At 39.7% G+C, this 24525-nt stretch overlaps 2 protein-coding genes across 3 annotated transcripts; both read left to right on the top strand.

The window, feature by feature from the left end:
- On the top strand, window positions 1–10010 carry RB195_017858 (uncharacterized protein; the record flags this gene model as incomplete). 2 transcript variants are annotated; one of them, XM_064185043.1, is made up of 22 exons in its annotated part: window positions 1–147; window positions 302–414; window positions 473–595; window positions 662–704; window positions 2148–2360; window positions 2413–2493; window positions 2697–2789; window positions 2850–2891; window positions 4359–4450; window positions 4519–4642; window positions 5779–5877; window positions 6496–6621; window positions 7139–7257; window positions 7397–7475; window positions 7527–7622; window positions 7931–8005; window positions 8097–8182; window positions 8249–8738; window positions 9040–9174; window positions 9238–9366; window positions 9770–9869; window positions 9931–10010. In XM_064185043.1, the coding sequence occupies 22 exons, from the start codon at window positions 1–3 to the stop codon at window positions 10008–10010; spliced, it is 2685 nt and encodes an 894-aa protein (XP_064040923.1). The 2 variants fall into 2 exon arrangements, with proteins under 2 accessions (XP_064040923.1, XP_064040924.1); XM_064185042.1 differs by lacking the exon at window positions 9931–10010 and having other exon boundaries at window positions 9770–9904.
- Window positions 10011–10161: 151 nt separating this feature from the next.
- On the top strand, window positions 10162–13323 carry RB195_017857 (uncharacterized protein; the record flags this gene model as incomplete). The annotated part of the gene is made up of 3 exons (XM_064185041.1): window positions 10162–10226; window positions 12924–13019; window positions 13152–13323. 3 exons carry the CDS (start codon window positions 10162–10164, stop codon window positions 13321–13323), a joined length of 333 nt encoding a protein of 110 aa, XP_064040922.1.
- Window positions 13324–24525: the final 11202 nt, after the last annotated feature.

Raw genomic sequence — 24525 nt, 5'->3', positions numbered from 1 at the left:
ATGCCTCCAAAACGAACTAGAAAGAAGTCGAAAGCGCTTACTGAAGTGAAAGAGTCGGATGGAGAAGATTGCGATGATCTCGCAGATTCTGCTCGAAGCTTACTCAATCATATTATTCTAACACACCCAAAGCTCAGGATTAAAGAGGTACGTATTTCTACAAAAAAGGAATCTTGCGATGCGCTTTCCTTTTAAATCGCATGTGTTAAATTCAATGAGATTGTTCCGTGTAGTTTGCGAAATCTCTTTAAAGGATTTACTTTGTAATTGTGAAACATTTCCATCTCATAGGAAATTTCAGATCATAGAGAGAGGGTCGGCAGCGACCATAGCGGACCTGAGCGCTAACTTCTCGAATGCCTCAGACTGGCTCCATGCTCAAAAAGCTGCGCTGAAGGAAATGATGACAGAAGCGTTAGTTCTGTGGAATTAACAAACGAAAAAGGCTATACTTTTAATTGGTTCGCTTCAGAGGTGCCCCAAGCAGAGCCGTTCCAAAAACCCCTCGCCGAGGTGTAGCGTTTGCTCGTTTTCGGGAGACAGTTGAGATGTATATAAGTCGTTCATTAATTCTCGAGGAGCAGTCGTCAGATAGGTTTGTGCTCTTTTCTAATGCTTCTTCAGTCGTGAAATCTTGGTTGATTCCTCCGTTTTTATGAAGGATGGGACGTGAGGACGAGGTCCAACTTACCACTACAACACAGGTTTGCGTTATATTCTCCTTTTTTCATGATATATCTCAGTGAAAACTGCTTTTAGCTCTTGTGCTTTGCAGTATTTATGATGTGGAATATTTTTTCTCGGATCTTACATGAAAAGATGTTTTACATGACAATTACACGTCCTGTTTTCCATTAGAGGCTCGTTTTCGGGTAATATTTGATGGCTTCTATATTTTCTAATCTCTTTATGTTCGGATGCCTCCTAAAAATGAGTATTCCTGTTTGTCATAGTCACAATTGTGGGTATAGCCCTTAGTTGTATTTTAGTGAGGCTTAGATCGGAAACCATTTAGTCTTATTCTTCAACTTAATGTTGTTTCGAATCTATATGAGGTCAGTTTTGTTTGATTTGTGCAAAATAATGCAAGATTTCCTATGTTTTATTGTTCACATGGAAGTTCGTGCAAGGTCCTTGCCCTATCGCTGTCGACTGCGCTGTCGCACTGCGCAGTCTTCGATGCGGTTACCAATCTATTTCGAAAATCTACAGTAATAATAATTTGGTTTGGGGAGTTCATTTTATAACGTTGGTTCTTCCGTTCAGTTCGGTGAATATACTAGGGAAGGGATGCCTCTGAGCACAAATTTTGGGGCTCACTTGCAGAGTCGGCTCGAAACGACCTGAAACTTAGTACTACTTGCTAAACGGTTGTGAATAAAGCCGGAATCAGATCGCAGAGATGAGTAACGGTCTCCTCCGAAACTTCAAGCGAAGCCGTTTATGCAATTCCACCCCAGTTCAAGTCATTTTGGTCTGACTGTAAGATCTGCGGGAAAGGTGTAATTCCGTGTGGAGTGCAAAAATATGTGGAGATATTGTGTAGGTGCCTAGAAAGGTGAATTTATTGCCTATGTCGCCGCTGTATGACTTTCGTTGATCTTTTGCTAAAGTTAAACCTAACTGATTTTAGCGAACAACGCTTCGCTACTCTGCAATTGGCGAGAAGATTTGTGAGTAGTGATCATGCAAGTGTACAAGGAGGCAGTTCTTTCAGTTCTATATTCTAATCCCCCTTGCAAAATTGCGAGCAGTAGGAAACAGAGCAGTGATCTGAACTGCCATTTTTGGTATGAAGAGACTGACCTTGTTGATGGTACATTTAATCACTATATGTTCGTATTTATTTACGCTTTCTAAACTTAACCTATCTTAGAAATATTAGTTGCTACCAGGAGGAATCTTGTTTTCTGTTCCTATCGCAGCTGTTCAAATCCGTGTTCTGACCGAGATGGCGAGCAATATGCCGAAAAGCAGGCTATGTCTATCTTTGAGAATGAGATTTTCAAAATCGAATAACCAATCGCATTTGTATGATGAACGTTCTTATTAGGTTTTCCACAACATTCCCCCATGACCATCACTGTTCAAGATATTTCCTTTTCTTGGGTTTGGTACAGTGTACAATTGAGATGTCCTTGTTCTAGGATGAGCCTTCTTGTGAAGAAAGTGATGGAGAAAGTTCTTACGAAGACGCAGTTGGAGGAATACCAATGAGCTCTGAAGATACTGTACCAATGCGAGTTGCAAGTGCTGGAAGTCACAGTATAGGCGATTCAGTTCCCACGTCAGAAACTTATGTATCTGCAAGTGAGAATCCTGATAGGTTACCGGAACCACAGCATCCTGTTCATATAAAGGTAGGCAACTTATTGTTTAATGCATTGTTTCTTCGTATGTAGGGAATTATAGGTAGAATGCGTAACTCCACCAACTTACTCCTGCGAACAACCAATTTTGTCCATTCCTAACGTGGAAGTGCCCTCAGTTACAGTTAGTTGATTCCACTTTTCGTTTCGAGAGAGGCGCGTGAAGTCCTTATGAAAGAAACGAAGTTCAGATTATGATTCAGTAAAGTGTGTGCGGGTTGCGTAGTTGTACAGCTTTTCAGATTTTGAAAGTGAGAAACAGGCAGACGCATATTACCAATAGATGCAGCTTCATTTTCTTTTGTTTCTCAGCATAGTTACTTGCAGAATGTCGTTACTAAGCAAGAAATACTCTCTTCTACTCGAGAACGCGCTGGTAGAAGCGTCGCTAATACTTTGGTGGACGAGTCTTCCAAGAGAGTGGGATCAGCACATTTTGATTTTTGTTTAAATGTGAGGAGTATCAAACACCGTGTTTAGGTTCTAAGGTCTGCCGCAAGAATGAAAGTAGGAACAAGTTCTGTAAGTTTCTTTCTTCCACTCAAGATTTCTTCTCGTTTGTGGTCATTTGGAACTTTTTCACGTTTGCACCTTTTACTCCATAAAATATGAGCTTTAAAGCGTGCAAAAACGAACATTGTAGTGGGCATACATGTCTGTTGCTTTCATCCATTCTAACACATTTACGAGATGGAACTATTCCGGAACGAAAATGAACTGCGCCAACTCAAGTTTGCCAAAGGGGTCTGTGTGTTCCAATGTATTTCCTCCACTCGCTCTCCCTACTCGAGGCAGTGAATAAGTGGCGTCGGTGCTAATTATGAAGCTCCTAAACTAATTCACTTTTATATATAGTCGAGTCAAAACGACATGAAGCACGGTGCCCTTGCGTAAGTGGTTGCATTAGAAGAGGCACGGTGGGGATGGCGATTGAAATCGATGTGGGACCATCGCGAGCTGCAGCGATGGATGGTGCTAGCAAGATTCCTCCCGTGATCCTAACTACTACGCTCCATCGCATCGTCTCGAGCGCAGCCGCTGCACCGTGCTTCATGTCGTTATGAGCCTACTATATGTATATATTCCACAATATATTTGTTAGGACTAGCATCACATAGACATGCTGTAATTGCCGACGGAATCAGAGCCAATTCTATGATCGTTCTAAACAGATTAAACGGATCGCGCATGTACTACCGAAAAAACTGTCATTTCTGCTTTAGAATTGTGTATGAGCGACTATTGTGGTGACTATTGAAATCCGGAAGAAAACGCAAAATGAAGGGAACGCGTTCATGATCTCAAACTTGTCTGTTCAGCTACTAATTTTGTTCAACTAACGACTTCGTCAACCTGTTTTCCGAATTAAAAAATTTGTGTACCCCTAAGAATAAAAGCACAAGTCGAATAAGTTGCAGAGATTCTTCTGAAAGGAACTGCGATAAGAAACTGACCACAGAAAGTTAGAGGACAAGACTAGTGTTATTCGGAAATAGTGGTACAATAGGAAGTACAGAGACCAAACAGATTAGCTCACAAAAGTTTTCTAGAATTTTCAGTTTATGAAAGTGATCTGAGACCTGTTACTACAGCACCCTTCTCATCAAAAAACCGTGGTTTTCGAGAAGGAGGTGCACGAAAGTTAATAGAATAGTGCAAAACAAATGATGACAAATATAAACATGTATGCATAGGTGCGATAGGGAGGAGCTGAAGCCTCCTCAGATGAAAGGGTCTAGCTCATAGGGTGCAGTTCAAATGACGAGGATCCCTTCGCCATCTGTCCAAAAGTGAAGGGGTCCTTTCGCCAAGCGTTCAAAAGTCAAGTAGTCGGAGCACCGGCTCCGACTATTGCGTGTATATATGTATGACCGTACGTCTCCATTTATTGGTTCTATATGCAATTCCCTTTAGACCAATGTCGAACTTCTTCGAAATTGACATGGAGTTATAGCCAAGTGTTGATTTTCGAAAATGAAGTTTTTTTAGACGTCTGTAGCTAAACCTTGCGATGATGAAGCGTTCCCTTCATTGTCAAGATCACATCAAAAGGACGTTCCAACTGCTGCATTCCCAGAAGCGTATGTTAGCTACCTGTCGGCTCATACTCTATTCCCGTTACTTTCTTCTCAGTCCATCCTTATTTTAGAGAAGTTCGAGCAGCAGCCGGAGCATCGCACACAAGACTACCAAGGGTAATCCACCAACACATTGTTACGACACCATGTAGGCGGGAATTCAAATCTGCAGTTCAACGTGTAATGGATGATCAGGTGATCATTTGTGATTTGAGTTGCTTTAAGTTTTGCGTTTGGCTATCTCTGATTTTTCCCATCCACACCTTACTTCCAACGTAACCAGTCGGTTTCCTGTTCAGAATTAGTTTGAGACATAGTTGCTTCTCAACAAGTGATTATGTTCACGTCACAGAATCATAAGTAGTTTTGCCTCAGTTGGTAGTATCTCTGTGGTAAAGACTGATTTCCCTTTCTTGTAGAGTGAAATAAATTCCTGAATCTACTGTAAAATCTTGATATCATTTCTTTCATGATATTAACTAGCTAGAATTCCACCTTTTTAAACTACTCAAAAAAGTTCGTTGTTATAATTGGTCTTCATTCTCTCCAGTTACTGGTTAACCATTCAGGGTTAACAAAAGTGGTGTAACCTCCCCCGCCCGCTTGAGATCTCCCACCCGTTCCCGCGGAGCCCCTGAGGGATTCGTCTGTTCTGGATTAAGTTGGTCACCCAAACTATGGTAACCGTTGTTATGGCGTTCTGGGTTCGGGAAAAATCATTTCGCGTAATTATTTTTCACTATCTGTAGCAGGAGAATGACCTGTGAACCAACCACATGAGCATGCAAAAAAACCAACTTTGCTGCTTAAAGTTTAGGCGAAATTGGCGAAATTCTGGTGAGCCTTCTTCTTTCTTGTTTTTGTTTTGTAGCACACTTGTGGGGGGTTTCAAGTAAATTCAATGGTGTTGAGGATTTGTTCATTTTTCCAGCCAATAGACCAACACTGCACCACAGTATGAACAAGACTTATGGCTTTGCAGTCTATGTTATCTTTCGCTTTCATGAGATGTTCAAAAATTTAATTTATTGTGTGTTACTCGGTGTAGAGACGACGTGCTTTTTATTACCTTTTACCAATTGACCAAAATATGACGAATGGATTCAGACGATTCCTTCTCTTATTCATCATGAGTTTGTGTTATTTTTCATTTTTGGAAATCAAGAACTAAAGAAGCTGCAATGTGTATTAATCAGAATACCCACTAAAATCCTCTGTGGTGGAACTGAATGTGGTATGCTCAGGAAAAGGTGCGAGCAGGTGTAGAGTAGTAAGATTCCAAACATGCGCATATGTTTAATTAGATATTTTTATGTTAATTTGAGTTGCAGGAAATTGCTCGGGCTTTATCACCAAAGCGTGCTGTTGTACGAACTCCTCGTTCAAAAGGCAACGTTAAAACGTCATCTCACGCTGAAAGCATAAATATGGTAACAATTTCTACCATCATTTTATAATCATATTAAAAACTATAAGAATAATTATCATGGATTTTTGCGTTCCTAGTTGTAGCTAACACGGCAGAACCAACGAGCTCCGCTCGCGGTTTTTTTTACAGCTTCCGGAAGTGCTGCAACTAGTCTGTACTTTATTGGCGGTGATTTGGAAATGTTCATGAGTTTATTGACCGTGGATCTGGTAATCACTGTACGCGAAAGTTTCGCTCGGATCGCTTTGAGTGTGTCAGCCCTTGGACAGTCGTTTTGCAAGTTACGCAAAAGCCGTTTTCTCCGCTACATACGAGCATTGCGCTAAAAAGTTAGGAAGATGGTTTTTTCGTGCGAGACATTGATTAGCGAGAACAGCCGACCAAGTTCAGTTCTACAAAAGTTCAGTTATGACTACTGTGAAATATCTCAAAACTTGAGGCTCATATCATTGAAGACTGCTTACTAATTTGCTTATCGGAGAGGGAATACTAGCATTAGATAATGTCTTGTTGAATTTATACTTAGAGGGGTTATTTAAGTCTGTTCTAACAATTGCTTGTGGTAGGGAGTTTCTTAAGATCATCTACCTTGTGTATATGCCATTCATTGCTTCTTCAGGCAGCAAAGATGAAAGCAGAGGCATCACGCAAGGAGAAGGAACAGCAGGCAGCTTACCTAAGAGAAGAGCAATGCAGAGAGCGTGCTGAACGAATTCGAAAGGAACGCGAGGAGAAGGCGCTAAGAGTAAGCGCCTACTGTTTGTGCTGTTACCTTTAGTTTCCTTGTACTATAGCGGCGTTTTTGCTGGAAATCTTAATGATAATTCGTCTCATAGGACGGTACGATTCCATTACTTTGAATTTATTGCAAAACTAGGGAAACCTGAATTGAGCATAAAAAGACTAGTAATGGTAGGAAAAGAATTAAGAAGTGGACCAATGTCAACAAAAGGGAACGATTATATGCTCTGGCCAGCGCAAGTCGTAGTACGCAATTGCACATCAACGAATTGTACGGACGTCATTTGCTACTTGCCTCTTAATTCATTTCTCAAAATATTTTCTAAATAACAATCTAACTATTTCAGAAGCATACATGATGTCTAAATTTTAGAGGCATCCTGAGTTTTGTAGAAGTTTATCTCTATATACATCAAATAATAAAAAATAAAAATATTGTTAACATCATGGGTACACAATTCATGGAAGATCCTTTCAGATGGTGGTATAATGTTCATAGCTACATTCAATCTCCGTTTTAGGCCCAAAGAAGACGGGAACAGAAAGAAGCTGAGGAAAAATTGAAGGCGGAGGAGTTGAAGAAGAAGGAAGAGCGAGATGAACGAAGGCGAGAAGAGATTCGACTACAGAAGAGTCCAGCGTAGGTGTTATTGTATAGGTAACTTGGGGTTTTTATCTGGTTCCAGTAATAACTAATTCTACTGCTTGAGTCAAGCATTGAAATACTGTTTTTTTAGTGACTCATTAATTGTTTTGTAAGACTCAGCTCATTTTTCTAGGCGGACACCTTCTCGTGTCGTTAGCCCAGCGAGAGTTCCGAGAGTGGTTCCAAACGCTCAGCCACGATCTGCATCAAAGGTTTCATTTTTGTACTCTGAAATAGTTTCTCATAGTACAACTTTTTTCAAGGTTCTATTTCCAACCACCCCAGGACGTGTTCCATCAAAAATAGCAAGGATTGTGGAGGCAGATGGCGAAACGTCACGAGAACCTACAATGAACACGGTGAGCCACCGCTTTGCACTGGTCTTTTCACTTTGATTTAATCATCCAATTTGTGCTTGTCAAATGTGGTTTTTGTAAATCCATTTTATATCGTATTGAATTAATCTGTAGTTCATTGTGTAATGGTTTCAATATCAAATTGAGGACAACGCAATGAAATCATTGCTAGCTATGACTGCAAACAAAACTGCTTTCTAAAATTGTTTGAGAGATATATCATTTGTTCTCTTGCCAGTGGTAAAAGGTGTTTACATAATTTCAATTCAATGTTTGTTTCTTCAAAACCGATTTCAAAGTATGATTTTCAGCCATCGCGTGAAAATCGTCGTAAACCATTTCCACGCAAAGCACCTACAGCTGATGGTTCAAATGATGGACTCCGAGTTCGTCTAATCTTACAATAATCCTCCATTACCCCATCATCATTTACTCCCTCTGAAGAACAGAGTCTTTCTAAAGTTAAATAAATTTTAGGTGGGGTCAACTCGAGGGGAAACTGAACTAGAAAATAAGGAAGAGCAGGAAGATAACCAGGACTGGTTTGCGAAACATAGAGAAAGGTTGCTTATTATTTTGTTTCTAATTTTGTCCAGTTTTTCGTTTTAAAAGAGTCAAGTTTTTTTTAGGCTGCGCTTGGAACAAGATAGATTCACGAAACTGAATGAAGATCGCTATGTGGAATTCATAAAAATGGAGGTTGACGATGTTGAGGAAGAGGTTAATCTCGAAGAAGAACTTCGACATATGCCACATGGTCAAGAGAGAAAAGAAGAGCAGCAGAAAGAGAATAAAGAAGAGGAGCAGAGATTGACTGAAGAGGAAGAAAGACGGAAAAGGAAAGAACATGAGGAGGCGTTTATCCGGGAACAACAAAGGTTGGAACAGTTAGAAGCGGAGCGTAAAAAAGAGGAGGAACGCCGGCAGAAAGAGGAGCAGAAGAAGCTGTTAGAGGAGCAGCAAAAACGAATAATTGAGGAAGAGAAGAGGTTACGAGAGGAGGCTGAAGCAGAAAAAAAGGAAAAACAACGTATTGAAAAGGAGGAGGCTATGTTCCGCCTTAACGTGAGCTCTAGCGCTGAGCTTCATAATCGTCACTTGGACAACGTCAGTATGAACGTGGGTTTTCGTAGTCTGTTTCCATTTATGAGCTTAATTGTTTGGATGCTGAAGATTTTATTGTGCTTTGGGCTTGAACTGGCTAGTGTCTTTTGTAAATAATAATAAGTTTTTCGTTCCGTTGTTAACAAAACCACCATGCATACATTCAAAAATCAAGGTTTTTGGCTCTACATTCTTTAACACTAACTACTTTTGTTCATAATTAATCAGTTCATTGTAATGGTTTTTTATTACACCTGATCATCTTTGCGTGGTCGTCGCCATCACGTGGTCATTTTTATTTTGCGCTCTCTTTCAGGCATCCCACATCCATAATAAGTCTTCGTCTCACCATTCCTCTTATGAAATGACACCTGATAAGAAATACAAAGCTGCAACTAATAACAATTACAACATTGATGACCTCTCGAGCGGGGATGAAACCGATGAGGAGGTATTCCTCCTGATCATCATGTATGCCGGTTAAGTTAGTTTATATTATTTCGGATGCGTTTAGGACGCTCCACGTAAAAAGGTTCCCACATGGGCAGAGGGAGCGGAATTCCGACTGACGATTGAAATGCAATCAAAGAAACTCGCCAGCGGAGGATTTGATCCTGAGCTTTACTTCGGAGAAATTGAAACTGTTAGTATTTCCGTTTTCCCTTTTTTTTTTCTTGTTTCACTTTTCCATCCCGCCATGTTTATTTCTTTTCTGGTTATTGTTCAAAATCAGTAGAAAAAAAGTGATATAGAGCCGTAGAATCAGTGTTACTTGAAACTATATGAATTTAACACTTATTTAAGAGTACCGTACACTCAGTTTCTTGTACAGAAGAGATGAAGTTCTAAAAAATCGTTCAAATAACACGCTTCTTAGTCTAGTTCTTCTTGGTATTTTTCCTTACTTTCTCTTTTTCTTGTCTTAGTATTGTTTACTCAACAGGCCTTCATGTAGCATTCATTCTTTGTTAATGTTTTTGTTTTTGCTTTTCATTTTAAATAAGGTGCCATTCCCATTGCTTGGGTAATCCTTTTTCTGTTTTCAGCCAGATCTCGTGTTGATTTTCGGAGATAAAAAAAGGTATCCGCGGCGTGGTTCATCTGGAATTTGGGAGTCACCTATCGGTAAACCACGGCAGGGAGTTGGTGCGTATCAGAATAGGTTAAACAAAAGATACTAATTATAGAAGTCCATGTATGTATTTAGTTCCGCGATTTTTACTTATGAGCAACTTCTCACATCTTATCGCTTGTCTGTTAATTATATTGTTGTGTCGGTCTTATTGATTAACTTAAGCTAGACGTCATAAACATATTTGGTATGTTTCTTTTGTAGTGATTCTACTTGGTGTTTTATGCATACTCCTATTTTAGCAGTTATTTACTTGTATATTGTTTGCTGTATATTAACTTGTATGTGTCTCAGCGTTGGTAGCCTATGGAACAAAAGGCGAACTCTAGGTTCATCCCAAAACCTACAGGAGTCTCTAAATTTTTGCATAGGTGAGGGACTTGTTGTGTTGATGTTTGCGAAACGAAATTTCGAGCATCAAAATTTGGCAATTTGGCTTTATTTCGGCGAAGTGACCAATGTTAGTACCGTTTCCCTGATTTTACCTCTAATAGTATTATATTGCGATGCGAAAAGTAGGATCCTAAAATTGGTCATTGTAGAGAGAACTTAACCAGTGATTCCGTGGAGGAGGTAATTCACCGCTACTGTTTTGAAGCAGTAGGTTCCCACGAAGCTGTGTATTATTAACTTTTCTAGTTTTCTTCATGCCTTTCAAATTCCAAAGGATAATTACTCTCTTGGGTTTCCTAAACATCACGTTATTTGTTTAAGTCCTTAAGAAATAAACTTTCGAAGTAAACTTTTTTGTCGTGTATGAATGCATTGCTCGAACTCCTATGGACATTTATCAGGATCATCCATATATAGTCGGATCAGTGCGACATATAATACGGTGCAGTTGCACGAGCGGTTGCGCTCGAGGAACACTTTCTTTGACCTCCGCAGATGGCTTGCGAGCGGTCTTCTTTACAATTTGCCAAATGATGTTTATTTTTATTTATTTGTTTTGTTTATTTTTATTTTATTTTGCTTCTGCTTTCGATACTTTATTCTCTTATGTTTCTTTTTTGTTGTGTTTTGTTACGTTTCCTGTATTTGCTTTTGTTATAGAGATATATATTGTATCTGTTTTATTCCTAAAGGCGTCACCCCACGAATCTGAGGTGATATGGATTTCAGGTGGAGTATTCGTATACGGGATAGTAGATTATGGAGAGCGTGGTAACTCCGTCTATTTCTTCCCAGTTGCCGCGAAAAAACGGCCCGGAAGATCGAACTTCTTGTAGAAAATAGCGCGCCGGAACGCCCGAAGCCGTATCTTCCAGGCCGTTGTTTACGGCAATTAGGAACAAATGTACGGGATCACCCCCTCTCTATAATCTACTATCCCGTATACGAATACTCCACCTGAAATTCGTACCACCTTAGATTCGTGGGGTAATGCCTTCAAGTTGTTGTATTGCTTTCGTTCATGTTTTGCTTTTGAAGTTTGGTTCAAAGTTATTTCCATGTTAATGTTCCTTTTCTGTTTTTTCGCCTACACTCCCTTCCTTACAAAAAAAAACTTTGACTTGAAAATAAATACATGAACAAAAGCAACACAATCACTTAAGAACAATACATATGCAATATAGATCTCTATAGCAAAAGCGGACACATCAAACAACAAAATACGAACAAAGAAACATAAAGGACGAAGAAGTCAAGAAGAAAAGAAAAAAATGCAACAAACAGAATGTTGTGGCGAATGTCGATCTGGAAGATGTCACCTTGCAAAATTTGGAAAATTGCAAAGCAGGCCGGCTGAGAGCGATCAAAAACAGCGTTGGTCTAGCGCGACCGTTGGTGGAACTATACCGTGCTTCATGTCGTTTGGACCCGACTATACTTGTGTCAGCAACGGCTGACTTTTTTTTAGTTAAATAGGTTTTAAACGACTAGTCCATAAACCAGAAACTTTGACTGAAAAGTGAGAATTTGCACACTTTTAGGTGGCTGATCAGAATCAATATCTGAAAGTTGTTTTGTGCGGGTGACGTAATAAGATTTATATCATGCGAAGCAAAAAACTTATCTAAGTCATATCATCATCATTCATTGTTGTGGCTACCCTCTCGTCAGTATTTGCTATGCTAGCTGGTACTTTTCACACACCTTACAATGAATAAGTACAGTCGTGATATCGATGATCCCACTTTGGTGGATCGATGGTACTTATCACTATGTTCAACAACATTCACGCACCATGCGGGCACGGATGCGTTACGGTGCAGTTGCCCGTACTGACTAACGAAGGGAACACAGCTCGAACGAATTTGTGATTATCCTTAGTACCAATCTGAGGTGGTACGGGTTTCAGGCGGATAATGCCTATACGGGTCGTAGATTGTAGGGAAGATTCTGTTCATCTCTCCCTGTATCAGTGTAAACGGACGACCCCAGAACTGTCTTTCACACGGCTTCTGTTGCTATGCGCAACCTCTGCGCACCGAACTGAAAGGAATCACCCTCTTCCCACAATCTGCGACTCCGTATAGGCAATAGCCGCCTGAAACCCATGAAACTCAGACTCGTGGGGTGATGCCTTTAAAGAAAGAGAGGCGAAAGAGAATACGTGAAAATCACTGCTTCAATTTTTCGAAGGATCATACAACAGTGTTTCCACTTGAGGAAAGATCTTAAGTGATCATGTCCAAAATAGCGAAGTTCCCAACCGTTCCCAGCTGATTGCGAGCATGTCACTGCAGCACATCCAGTTGCTGCCTTTCAGCCCGAGGAACGGAATTATCCAGTGTTCTCATCGTGCACATCTCTACTATAGATTTGTCGAGAACATTGGAGCGAAGCAGAGATCGGAATTTTTTGGGTGGGGCGTATTTCGGACTAGAATGATCACGTTTCACATATAACAAAATAACGGGAGTAGTCTAAAATAAAGTAAAACAAGCACGTAGTCTGCTTAAAATAGCTTCACTTGCAACGGTCATCACCATAATATGGAACGAAAATAGAATTTATCATACTAATCAGTCACCAATTTGCTGAACTCTTCAGCGTTTGCTCATCATTTTAAATTTTGTCCTGCCTCCGAATATGTTAGCCTCGACGTTCTGAAACCAATCTAGATTCTGGAACATAGCTACATTGCCACTACGACGAATTGGGCCCGGCCTTGTATTCGCTGTTACTGTTTATGTTGTTGGTTACAATGTTGGAGTAAGGTAAGCGTGCGGTCGACCTTTGAACTCTTAACATGCACTCCTTCAGTTATATCATACAAAGATTTAAGTGAGATTAATCATCTACACGCAAGAAATCATTGTCTCAACGTGACTTGTTCTCTGAGATTTTAGGTGGTGGAAGGGCCCTGACCATCCCGTGAATATGTTCACTTGGCAAAGAATGGAAGGGGAAGGATTGCTTTCTGAGGAATTGCTTCAGAAAAAGAAAACAGTAATGGATTACTACACTTCAAGATTTTTCGGCGAATGGACAGATTCTTTCTCTACTTCTGATTCAGTGTAGCACATAATTGTTGCTGTTACATTGAAAAAGCCGAGTTCAGTCATTAGTTCGTAGTTGAGCCGTCTGTTTGTTGTCTTTAGCAAAGCGTTATGAATTGAATATAACTGAGCTTCTGATAGCTTCTGCTTTCCTGTCTCGATAAGTGCGTATTCTTTCGAATGATTTTTTTACAAGGCATTAGCAGAATTTTATTGGGTAGTAGAACCAAAATTGTAGCAGCAGCCAGGATTCTCTTTCCTCTATTTCTAGGCGCTATAATAGTTATATGATAATGTTGTTAAATAATTTATTTAGTTATCTTTTTAATTTCTTAATTGAATTTTACGTTCGATGTAAATGCTTGCGCTAATTGTCTTTTTAAATGGTGGACGTCGTACATTGGCACCGTTCTTAATTCTTGGCATTGTTCTTAATAACAAGGTTCATTTTCTCATGTACTGAACTTTGCTTTTCTTTTAGCTTCTTGAAAGAAACAAGTGTGTTGACGCTACTCTTTCGTTTTGTTGCTCTCATATGCTATCATTCTTGAGTTGTAAGCGTTTCAGAAAGTGTTCATTAAATTGCTCAACTATATGTTTTGTAGAAGCGATTCACTCTTTTTAACCTCGTCGGTCAATTTGATCAAGTTACAGTCTGGTCAAAAGGAGCTCACTGGTGAAATTGCCCTCGAAGTGACGGCTGGCCACCTCGCGAGCCGCTTCCCGATGGAGCAGGAGAGAGTCTTTTCCCAAATTCTTGCACCGTAGTCAGGTCTTTTTGACCAATTATACGTTGTAACAACAGTCAGGTTAAATTGTAAGCGTGTGATCTATCGCGTTAGCGAACATATACAAGGTTTTCATGTGCTTGCAGCTGACGTATGAGGTGTAGTTGTAACGCAGCTGATTACGAGCCCAAACGCAGAGTTGGACGAATGAATGTCTAAGAAGTATACTGTCGTACTGCAAGTAACACAGTGAAGTACCGGGATCTCGAGTTTCAGATCGTTTTGTGCATGGAACTGTTGGTTGCCTCTGAAGGAAGAAGGGTTTTTGAGGCTTCTGTAAGCGTTTTCTTTGCTAAGAAGGTGAAATATTATTTCTTAGAGCTAGCTTGGTGACAGTGATGTCAAAAATCTGTTCGGGAAGGAAGTAGAGGTGTCATTCAACGATGAAGGAGCGTGTAACTATAACTAACAATAGCTAATAACTACTGACTCAGATGAAGATCGCGTGAAGATGATTCTCATCTGAGTCAGTAGTTATTTTCCTGGGACATTATAATAATTTAATAGTGCATAATAATCTAAGAAAAATTGGATTCTGGTTTTGCAGAGCACTCGAGATGTTGGATGATTGAAAAATCGGTTAGTCAGGATCGGCTTTTGGCTAACTCAGTGTGTCGAAACCTATAATGCGCTAACCCAGCGCACAGTTATCGCTTTGAGTAATGAATTCCTCTCTAAAAGTAGCTACCAGTCTATTTCGTTGTGGAGTTTCTCCAAAAAATCTTCAGGTCCAGAAAAGCTGCAGATTTTTGGCTGCCTCCTCTTGCGAGGATTGTTGTGCGTGAGCTTCTTTTTTCTCTAGGAAATAATTCCGGGAGCCTTTCAGAAGTTTATTATGAGTTTATTCCGCTCTTAGGTGTGAACATCAAGGATTACAATGCTAGGAGCTTCTCTTTCTTCGCTTCTTTCTGTGGTTATGAATCTGGCTCTTTTTTGTGTGTTTTGAACAGGATATCTCAGAATTTTGCAAATATTTGTTTAGACCGAAGAACAGCTTATTCCGTGCAGCGAAAATAGTTGTCCGCTGCATCCATGGGCATCTAACGTTGTTTTGTAGCTTAGTGTGCTGAGAAAATTGTATCACTCGATAGCGCGCAGGGCACAGCAAGCCGCAGGACGTGGGTGTAGCTCGCCTTGAGCAAATCAAAGAGTCAGCAAATTATTTCCTTCTTTACTTCTTACTTGATGCCGCTTTCTGGAGCATTCTGCTACTACCTTTAGCTTACGATCGTCACTTTACATTCAAGTGTTGGAGTTTTATATTGAATTATAAATTATTATATTGAAGTATTAAAGTCTGATGGGTAATTTTGGACTGTTTCGACGATACTTCTAGAGGTGCGGGGAATAATCCCACTTTTTTTCGTCGTACAAACTGAACTAAATATTTTTTGTCGATTTTCTACTCTCTGCTGGTAATGATTGAAAATATCCACTTTAAATCCAGTGGCGACACGCTTGTTCAGATTATTTCAGTACTTCCTCATAAGAAATAAATTTTCGTTTCTGATGTTTTCCGCACTGCACTTTTACTTTTTTTTTACCTTTTTTTTTACTTCACATATCAAGGAAAGGAAAGAAAAGAGGCAGTATGTTCAAACATACAAGAAAAGGTAAAACGGCGCGAGATTAGCCAGTTTTGTGAAACTTGTCCTGGAAAGCCTAAATGCATATGGATGACTGCTTCCTAAAATACTATACTTTGTGAAATTCCCAAATATAAACATTTTACTTTGTTACTCTCTTATAAACTGAAATTAGCTAGTAATGGTGTTTACAACAGGTAAATAGTATTGCAAGAAGTGCGAAAGTTCGACTTTCCTTGAATCTTGGCATAGAAATTGCAACTTGTCGATAGTCCAATTTAAACAACAGCCAAGATTGTTAACAAACTTTATTACGTCTATCGTTTTGGCGTCGTCGCCTTCGTCAGAGCCTGGAAAGTCAGATCATTTGTGATATATCCTCTCAAATCCCTCACCCAAAACAAGTCGTCATTCCTTTAAGATGCTACATCAAAAATCGAAACCACAAGAGTCCAAAACGTTGTGCTTACCTAGGTAGCCGCGTTGCCGTGAAATTAGAGGACCTCCGCGTGATAAAATCGCTCCGCTAATACTAATTAGGATGCGACCCGCATATGAACCCGTAGATCAAAACCCGCAAATGTCTTGACACAGAGCCAGCTCGTTGGTCACACCTATGCACTCTTCCTTTCTATTCATTTTTGGACTTTTAGCGTTTATCTAAAACGTCTCTATAGTTGTGCGAGGCAGCTATGCAGCCAACGAGCTGGCTCTGTATCAAGACCTTTGCGGATTTTGATCTACGGGGTCATATGCGGGTCGCATCCTAATTAGTATTAGCAGAGCGGAGGTCCTCTAATATCACGGTAACGCGGCTACCTAGGTAAGCACAACGTTTTGGACTCTTTTGGTTTCGATTTTGGATGTAGCATCTTAAAGGCATCACCCCACGAATCTGAGGTGGTGCAGATTTTAGGTGGAGTATTCGTATACAGGATGGGAGACTACGGAGAGGGGGGGATTCCGTCCATTTCTTCCTAATTGCCGTAAAAAACGGCCCGGAAGATACAGCTTCATTCATTTTGGCGCACCATTTTGTACAAGAGGTTCGACTGGAGCGCGTCAGCCTTGTGCGGCGCCGCATCTTCCGGGCCGTTTTTTACGGCAATTAGCAAGAAATGGACGGAATCCTCCCTTTGTCTCCTCCTACGAATACTCCCCTGAATCTGCCACCTGATTCTGGGGTGATGTTTAGGATGTTGTTTTGGGTGAGGGATTTGAGAGGATATATCACAAATGATCTGACTTTCCAGGCTGTGACAAAGGCGACGACGCCGACTACTAGCTAATTTTAGTTCATAAGAGAGTAACAAAGTGCTCTATAAAATATGTGTCTGCTCTATAAAATATGTATGTGACTTGAGATTAGGATAGCATTTGTAACGGAAAAGGGCTGCAGTTGTTGGTGTTCGTCTGCCTGACTAGACTGGAGTGCAAAGGATTAATCTGTAGATCCAAATCTGTAGAATTAAGATGGTTTTTTTTTATCGGAAGAATGAAATTTCCTCTGAATTTTGTGTTTTGAAAAATGTTGCAACGATCTGAGCAAGGAGGGAGGGAAGGGTTGGATTGTGCGATATGATGAATGTGATAATATCTTTTTTTCACATCCCTTCGATTTTTTTTCTGAACTTTTTTCATTACAAAGTGTAGTTTTCCATTGTCATGCTGCAGAGTGCCTTTTCGCTGCATTGCTGCCTGGAGTAGAATGCCTTTTCTCAAATTTGTTCTTCTTTAAAATTGATCCATGCGTTTTAATTTTTAAGAATGAATGTCGGAATTTAGTTTTTCGTTGGCTTTTCTTGGTAGTGGTCATCATAGAATGGTTAGTACTTGAAAAATTACACTGAAATGCGTAAGAATGGTAGTTCTCCTCTTTTCTTGATACATACCCGAATACGAGCTATCTTCACGTTTTGTACTGCGTGAGCACGTCTTCAAAGTGGTCACCGGGAGCACGCAACGGGGAGGGATTGACATGAGCGTATCAGAGGTCGCGCAGTATTTTGCTATGTCGAGAAGTGTCGGCGTTAAGATTGCCAGCGATGGGGTGGTGGATGTAGCATCGCCGAGGTCCTCTGGGACCTCTTCAGGGACCCGCCTCGTCGCTTCTGCCTCTATTTTCATAACTCCTACTCGGCTCGGAAAATTTTCATCGATCCCATTTCGTCATCAGACCTTAGCGGTTTCAAACAATAATACTCATGAATTTATTAACTCTTTTGATTATTTGTTAAGTTGCTGATCCCTTCCATCTCCGAATATGATGAAGAAATTTTCATTTCCATTTATTAGGGAATGAGTATCTGCTTTGTTAGACTTGTGTTATGCTGCTTGCATCCGTACCGAACGTTGGTAGGTTGTCTCATCTCTGGATTAATCCTCGTAGATAAGCGGCGTTTCCATTTGAAGTCGTGAAGTCGCGAAGTCAGTACCATAGGAAGATTTTATTCTTTAGCTCTTCTATCCAAATTAAAAGTAGCTGTTATTGGATGAGAACTCCAAAGCAGTTGTAGTCTTCATTTTTCGCTGACGTAGAGAATAAGTGACCTGAAGTCATTTGTTTGAGGAGAAGAATGTACAGAAGATATAATATCTCAAAGATGAATCGATATTCACTTAGCGGTACAAATTCAGTACTTTCAGTTAATTTATTCCTCAACCTATTTAAACAGAATGACTTTCGTGAAGTTTTCCCTAAACGAACTGAACGATAGTTTTTTTTCCCAATAAAATAAGCTGCACATCACGCTGCTTCCGATCTCAATCATGCCATTGGTTCAGTGTAGAATACTAGGATTACTGTGTATGTCTGGTAAAATGTGCGTGATCCTAGTTTTGCAATAAAATATGCGAAATGTGAAATTCAAAGAGTTTTTCTGTTCGGGATTCTCAGTGCAAAGGAATTATCAAAGCTGCCGTTGCGCGGACCCTGGGAGATGCGCATGTGCAAATCACGAGAATTCCTCGTTGTTTCGTTCGTGCACTTCACTTTCCACTTGGCGCTTGCTTGAATGATGTGAGCGATTGTGACGGGGACAACAGCAGATCTATGTCATTATTTCCCGTCACTGCCTAAACTACCCACATCCTTTCTCGCTAAATCCCATTCCCCGACTTTGAGGAATAGAAGCGAATTCGGACTTGAAGGCTAGTTGTCTCGTCTCAAGAATTCCCTAGCTGTTACGAAGGTTAAGCGCCGGACAGTTCTTGACGAGCCTAAGGCCATTGTCAGTGGAGTTTCCAGAACGTTCCAAGCAGATAAAATGCTGAAAAGTACCAATAATGCCCCTAGTTCTACGTAGTAGCGATCTCACGTTTTGCTAGGCCTGATCCAGAGGATCTAACTTTGAAGAGACATTACAACACTTTTTCTTTGCTGGAAAAATACTGAAGTGTTTAATTTTCATTTCATCCAGTCATTTATTAGGTATTTCCAACTTGAGATCATAATCGATAGTGCTTAGCTCATTCAGAAAGATATTTTTCTAGGAAGTGTCCAACTGGAAATTATTATAAATTAATAGATCTAGCATTAATTAATATAGAACTACTTAGTCACTCAAGAAAAGGAGATCCTATAGGTATAAGATATTTATAAGGAGTCGATAAAGAAAACGTTTTTTTCATTTTGAACGGCAAATCTTAGTCAGAAAAAAAGACTAGAAATGCACTTTTTTGCTTTTTCCTTTCAATTTCATTATTACTGAACAAAATTTTGGATTGTTTGATCCACTTAAGGAGTCTATACCAGTCTAGGACAACAAAAGGAACACCCACAAGAAAAAACTTTCAAATTTCTTCATTGACTTCTTAAGGAAATTTAATTGTAGGCGCTGTTTATGATGCATTGATTGTGGCATGGAATGTGCAGGTGAGACTAAGCACTACTTTTCACCATTTGCTCTCAGTGATAAAAAAACAGACGGTTGTTTCGGAGTTTATCTAATTTCTAAGCACCATTTAACAATCTAAACTGCTGGGACGACATCACGCCGAATACTGAATTTTTTCTGCTTCATTCATCTTCATGTTTCAATTTTTTTTTGTTCCCGATTTCAATGTACTGGTGCGTCTCGAGTGAACGTAATAAATGTGCAATCAAATGGACAACGGATGGTATCCGATGCTTCAAAGCCAGCCGAAGGATAGCACTTGCCCCTCTTTTCACAGTGTTAGGCAGCCGACGTTGTGATACTCTGAAGAGTTGAATCCTCTCAATAAGGCGCTTTTTAGTGCTTTATTTAATGCTAGTACTATGCACTGAACTAAAACAAAATTTCAAAAGATGTGTAAGATAGAAAAAATAAAGTGAAGTAGATGCTAGACAACTTGAAAGAATTGTATTTTTTCGAAAAATGTTGCGACGCAGTTTAATCGAGAATTTCCTGCTTTTTAATCACCACATTCTCATTTCGCTCACAAGTGAAAGTGAGTTCTTGAGCGGTTCTGTTTTAGCAATGAAGAAAGCTTCTAGTAGTAGTAAATAAGTAGGGATGTTAGCTGTGTTGGTCTGAGCAGTTTGTGTAGTTTTTGATTTCGAGAGGAAAGAAAAATCAAGGAAGGTCAGTTCAGCATAAGAGATCCTATGAAGTTTATAAGTTTATTCCTCCTTCATCCAGCGAGAAAAGGTTTTTAAGAGTATTTTACGCTCTAAATAATCTATTTCTGTTGTGTTTGATATCTGTATGCTTAAGCACCCGATCATTCGTAAGAAAAACATTTAAGAGATATATTTGACAATAAATTAGGTGAGAGTTCTTGTTCTTTTTTTTGTTCTGAATCAGACAATTTTTTTTCTTTCCTCCCTTTTTTGATGCGCCATTGATGCATGTGAACAAATGAATAAGTAAAAATCCATGACGGTAATGAACGCATGGAACGGAGCACAGCGGCGGTGTCCAGCATATTCTTCCAAATCTAGCGCAAACACTTCCTAAAATAACGACATAGTCAAAAAATGAACATGAGCTTCGTGGCTCTTCCGATCGCAAGGCGCTCTTCATCTGAAAGAATGCTAACATGAAACACGTATGGATTTTGTTAAATGTTATTAGTGAGAATGGCTTTTCGCCGTACCTGACATGATTCGATCTCAGCGAACTGATCTGTTCCTGATTTTTGTTTGTCATAAAACAACTATAAGAAAGTGGAAAAGATGAGAAAAATTTCTGCTCTCTGCTCGTTCATTTCTTTCGTCGTTCATTTCTTAAGCACGATAGCATTCATCATTGTAGGCTTAGTCGACGTAGTCCCATGTTTATCCCAGAAAGAACTCCAGAAAGCGAAGGCACGGGATCTCGGCCAGCAATCGTTGATTGATGCTTCAGCTTTCAGGGAATTTGGTCATTTCGCAAAAGCCCTGCACTGTATTCTCCACTTATTTGTCTCTGATTACTTCCATTCTCCATTCCGTTTTTTCTATCACTTCAAGTAGAATAAAGAAATGAATAGAATAAATAAATAAATAAATAAATAAATAAATAAATAAATAAATAAATAAACTAAATAAATTTTAAAAATATCTTTCTCTTTCTGCACCATCTTTCCTGGATGCGTTCTAAAAAGATAGTTTTTTTTTTGTTTCCGTATATGTGGTCCATACAATCTTCTGCTTTCGATTCCAACGTACATATTAGAGGTTACGGATAACGATTTCGTTTTTTTTTTGTCTAAATAAAGCAAAACAATCCCTTAAGAATTCTTTGAGGATTATTTTTATTATTAATGACCTTTCTCAATATGATGAGCAAATTTTCACCCATGTGTTTACAGAATAAAAATGGTAAGAATGGTTCTAGAATTTGAAATCGGCATCGGGAGAAACGACGTTGCTTTCCGATGCCCACAACATAAGCGTACAAAGATACAACCGAGTCTAGAATTTAAGGTGTACTTCTAGCGCAGAATCCAATTAAAGTGAACAGGTCTACTGGTCCGGACCCACTTTGGCGCCGGTGGTACCAGAGATCAAATTTCTTGACTTGAATATATATTACTGTATACTAGGTGATAATGGGTTTCCTGGAGGGGTCACTTCGCTCGAATTTACGCGCGAATTATTAGAGAACTGATCAACGAAGAAGTCTTTTGGGTGTCTCTGCAACAGAACAGTAATAAACTTTTATGGAAGGAGTATATCTTTTTCATCCATTGAAACATGGAAATCCCATTTGTACTACTTTATCAGGTTCTTCTAATTTAAAGGCATCACCCCACGAATCTGAGATGGTGCAGATTTCCGGTGGAGTATTCGTATACGGGATAGTAGATTATGGAGAGGAGGGTGATTCCGTCCATTTCCTCCTAATTGCCGTAAAAAAATGGCCCGGAAGATGTGGGCGCGCTCCAGTCGAACTCCCTGTAGAAAATAGTGCGCCAGAACGCCTGAAGCCGTATCTTCCAGGCCGTTTTTACGGCAATTAGGAAGAAATGGACGGAATCACCCTTCTCTCCATAATCTACGATCCCGTATACGAATACTCCACCTGAAATCCGTGCCACCTCAGATTCGTGGAGGGATGCCTTTAAACTAGCTAAGGTTGATACGAAGTCACTGCAATACAGAGAGGGGAAGTGTTTTTAGGGAACAGAACATCCAGGTGTGCTGTAAGTAGACTGTACGGTAACCCATATGTGCTACAACGCTTGCACTAACTTTCCTGAGAATAGCGACGCCATATGTATATGAGTATATACCATTCCATGGAAAAAATATTCCATTCCATGAAAAAAAATGTGATGAGAAATAAAAAGGAGCATCCGAGAAATATTATGATTTGAGGATGCACAGTGTTAAGTTGGAGAATGAGTGGTGTTCGTTCTTATTTTTGGTAAAAAATGAATATGCAAAGAAAAAGTGTCTTTCAAAAAAGTATGTCATTCGAAAGAGAATTTCCTACCCTATAAGACTTTATTATGAAGACTTTTTAATTTGATTGAAACTAATTTTTCTCCTGTTTATTAAAGTAAAGTGTCAAGTGGACAAAATGGGGCATTTTCGACACAATTTGATTTTTTGCATATTATCGCGACTATAAAGCCTCTGGAACTGAGACTGCTGCTGCGTGCGGAAAGGAGCAAGGCTTGGAAATAGCAATCGCTGTCTTGTCTTTACCCTTCACAGTTCTGAATTCTGACCTCGATCATGGATCTCGAACTGGGCAGAACGTAACTGTCTGAGTGAACTGATCCGTTTTTTTCTCCTTTTTTTTGAAAACAGATAAGATGCTGCAAATTAATGGACAACGTACTTTCGGTTGTTGTTCTGCTCATAGGTTCCTACAACTTCTTCCCATCGTTTAAAAGTTTTTCTCTCTCTTATTTGTTATCCTCTTACTTCTTTTTTCTGATTCTTTTAAACAATTTTTTCTTGCATTTTCCAAGTCTTTTTGTTCTTTTTAACACTTCTCATGCATCATTCGGTGTACATACACGATGCAAATATGACAAGCCATTTGTACTCAAGTATTTGCAAAGAACTGAAGGTGTCGAGAAAGCTCTATTTCAGTGATCTGAAAACCACGATCAGTAAAACTTAGAAATATAGAACGGAGCTTTCTTGTGGAGTGAGAATTCTCCCAGGACTGTATATAACATTCTGGGAATACCTTCTATTTTTATGAGCGCTTCTCAAGATAAAAAAGACTCACGATTTACTCCTAACTAAAGAAATTGTGCCGCTAGTCACCCCTAATGCCCCTATCACATTATCTGACATCCGTTCGCCAGGGGCCTCCACGAATTTGTGCTGGAAACATTTTGCTTGCACTATTTGGCGGAAATGAACTGTACATATGATGCTCGGTTTGGTTTGCTTCCGTTTTGACTCCATTTTCTCCCTGCATTCATCAAAACAAACTTTTTATTTTGTGCCGTCGCACTAGTCAGATAGTCTTTGTCGCATTCCAGCGTTTCTGATACCCTTGGGAATGTGGAATAAAAATGGTTCTGATGATGAAAAAATTGGAGTTGGCACGCGCAAAAACGACATTGTTTTACTTGGATTTCTACTCTTCACTGCTGACGCACTAATCGGACTATCCTAGCCCTTGGGAGTACTGGAGAGAGGGAACTTCGCAATCCCCACTGACACAGCACACATCCGAACAAGTAGCATAATTCCGTTGTTGTTGTAATATGATATATAAATCACAACTTTCTAGAAGGACACCTTCGAGTGGGGCGTTGAACGTTTTGAAAACGCTGTGATCCATACATTTTCTGCTGCTTGAAAGGTTGGAGATTGTTCTTGCGAACATCAATTTGATGCGTTTTAGTAATTTTTTGGTGATTTTGGTTGATGTTGATTAGTTGGCTACGATGGTGGTCCGGTCCAATTAAGATCTTCACTCAGTAAATATCTTCAACTTTTCCAAAAAAAGGAGCGAGATAGAAATTAGATCAATAAAATTTCACGACACAAATTTGTTGAAGAATCCTTTCAACGGGATTGAATATTGCATTATGCTTATCTTATTCGCTTGACATGATGTCAAAGGAGTTGAATTGTGCTTTGAGTGGGATTTTCCCGTAGGTGCTGCTTCCGTAAGGCAAGCAGAATTGAATATCTCGGGTGAGATTGTTTCACTCTGTCCGAAACTCTCCTAACGGCGGTTGTGCTATTGTAGAAAATTTTGAGATTTTGGTCATGAAGTTGCTACATAACTCATGAATTACCTTTATGTACGGAAAAGAGGTAACTTGGCTGTCCAAAGCTTTCATGGCTGAACTGAATCAAAGCCCTTCTCTGCACTCTCGCGGTATTTGCATCAGTTTTGAAACGGTGTGTATGTTGCCAGTCGTCCTGACCCTCTCGAATCACCGCTGGATCTGTTAGCTCGTATGACT

The sequence above is a fragment of the Necator americanus genome, chromosome II (genome assembly GCF_031761385.1).
Source record: "Necator americanus strain Aroian chromosome II, whole genome shotgun sequence".
NCBI classification, from domain to species: domain Eukaryota; kingdom Metazoa; phylum Nematoda; class Chromadorea; order Rhabditida; family Ancylostomatidae; genus Necator; species Necator americanus.
Note: the sequence above shows the minus strand (reverse complement) of the source record. Positions and strands in the feature narration are given on the sequence as shown.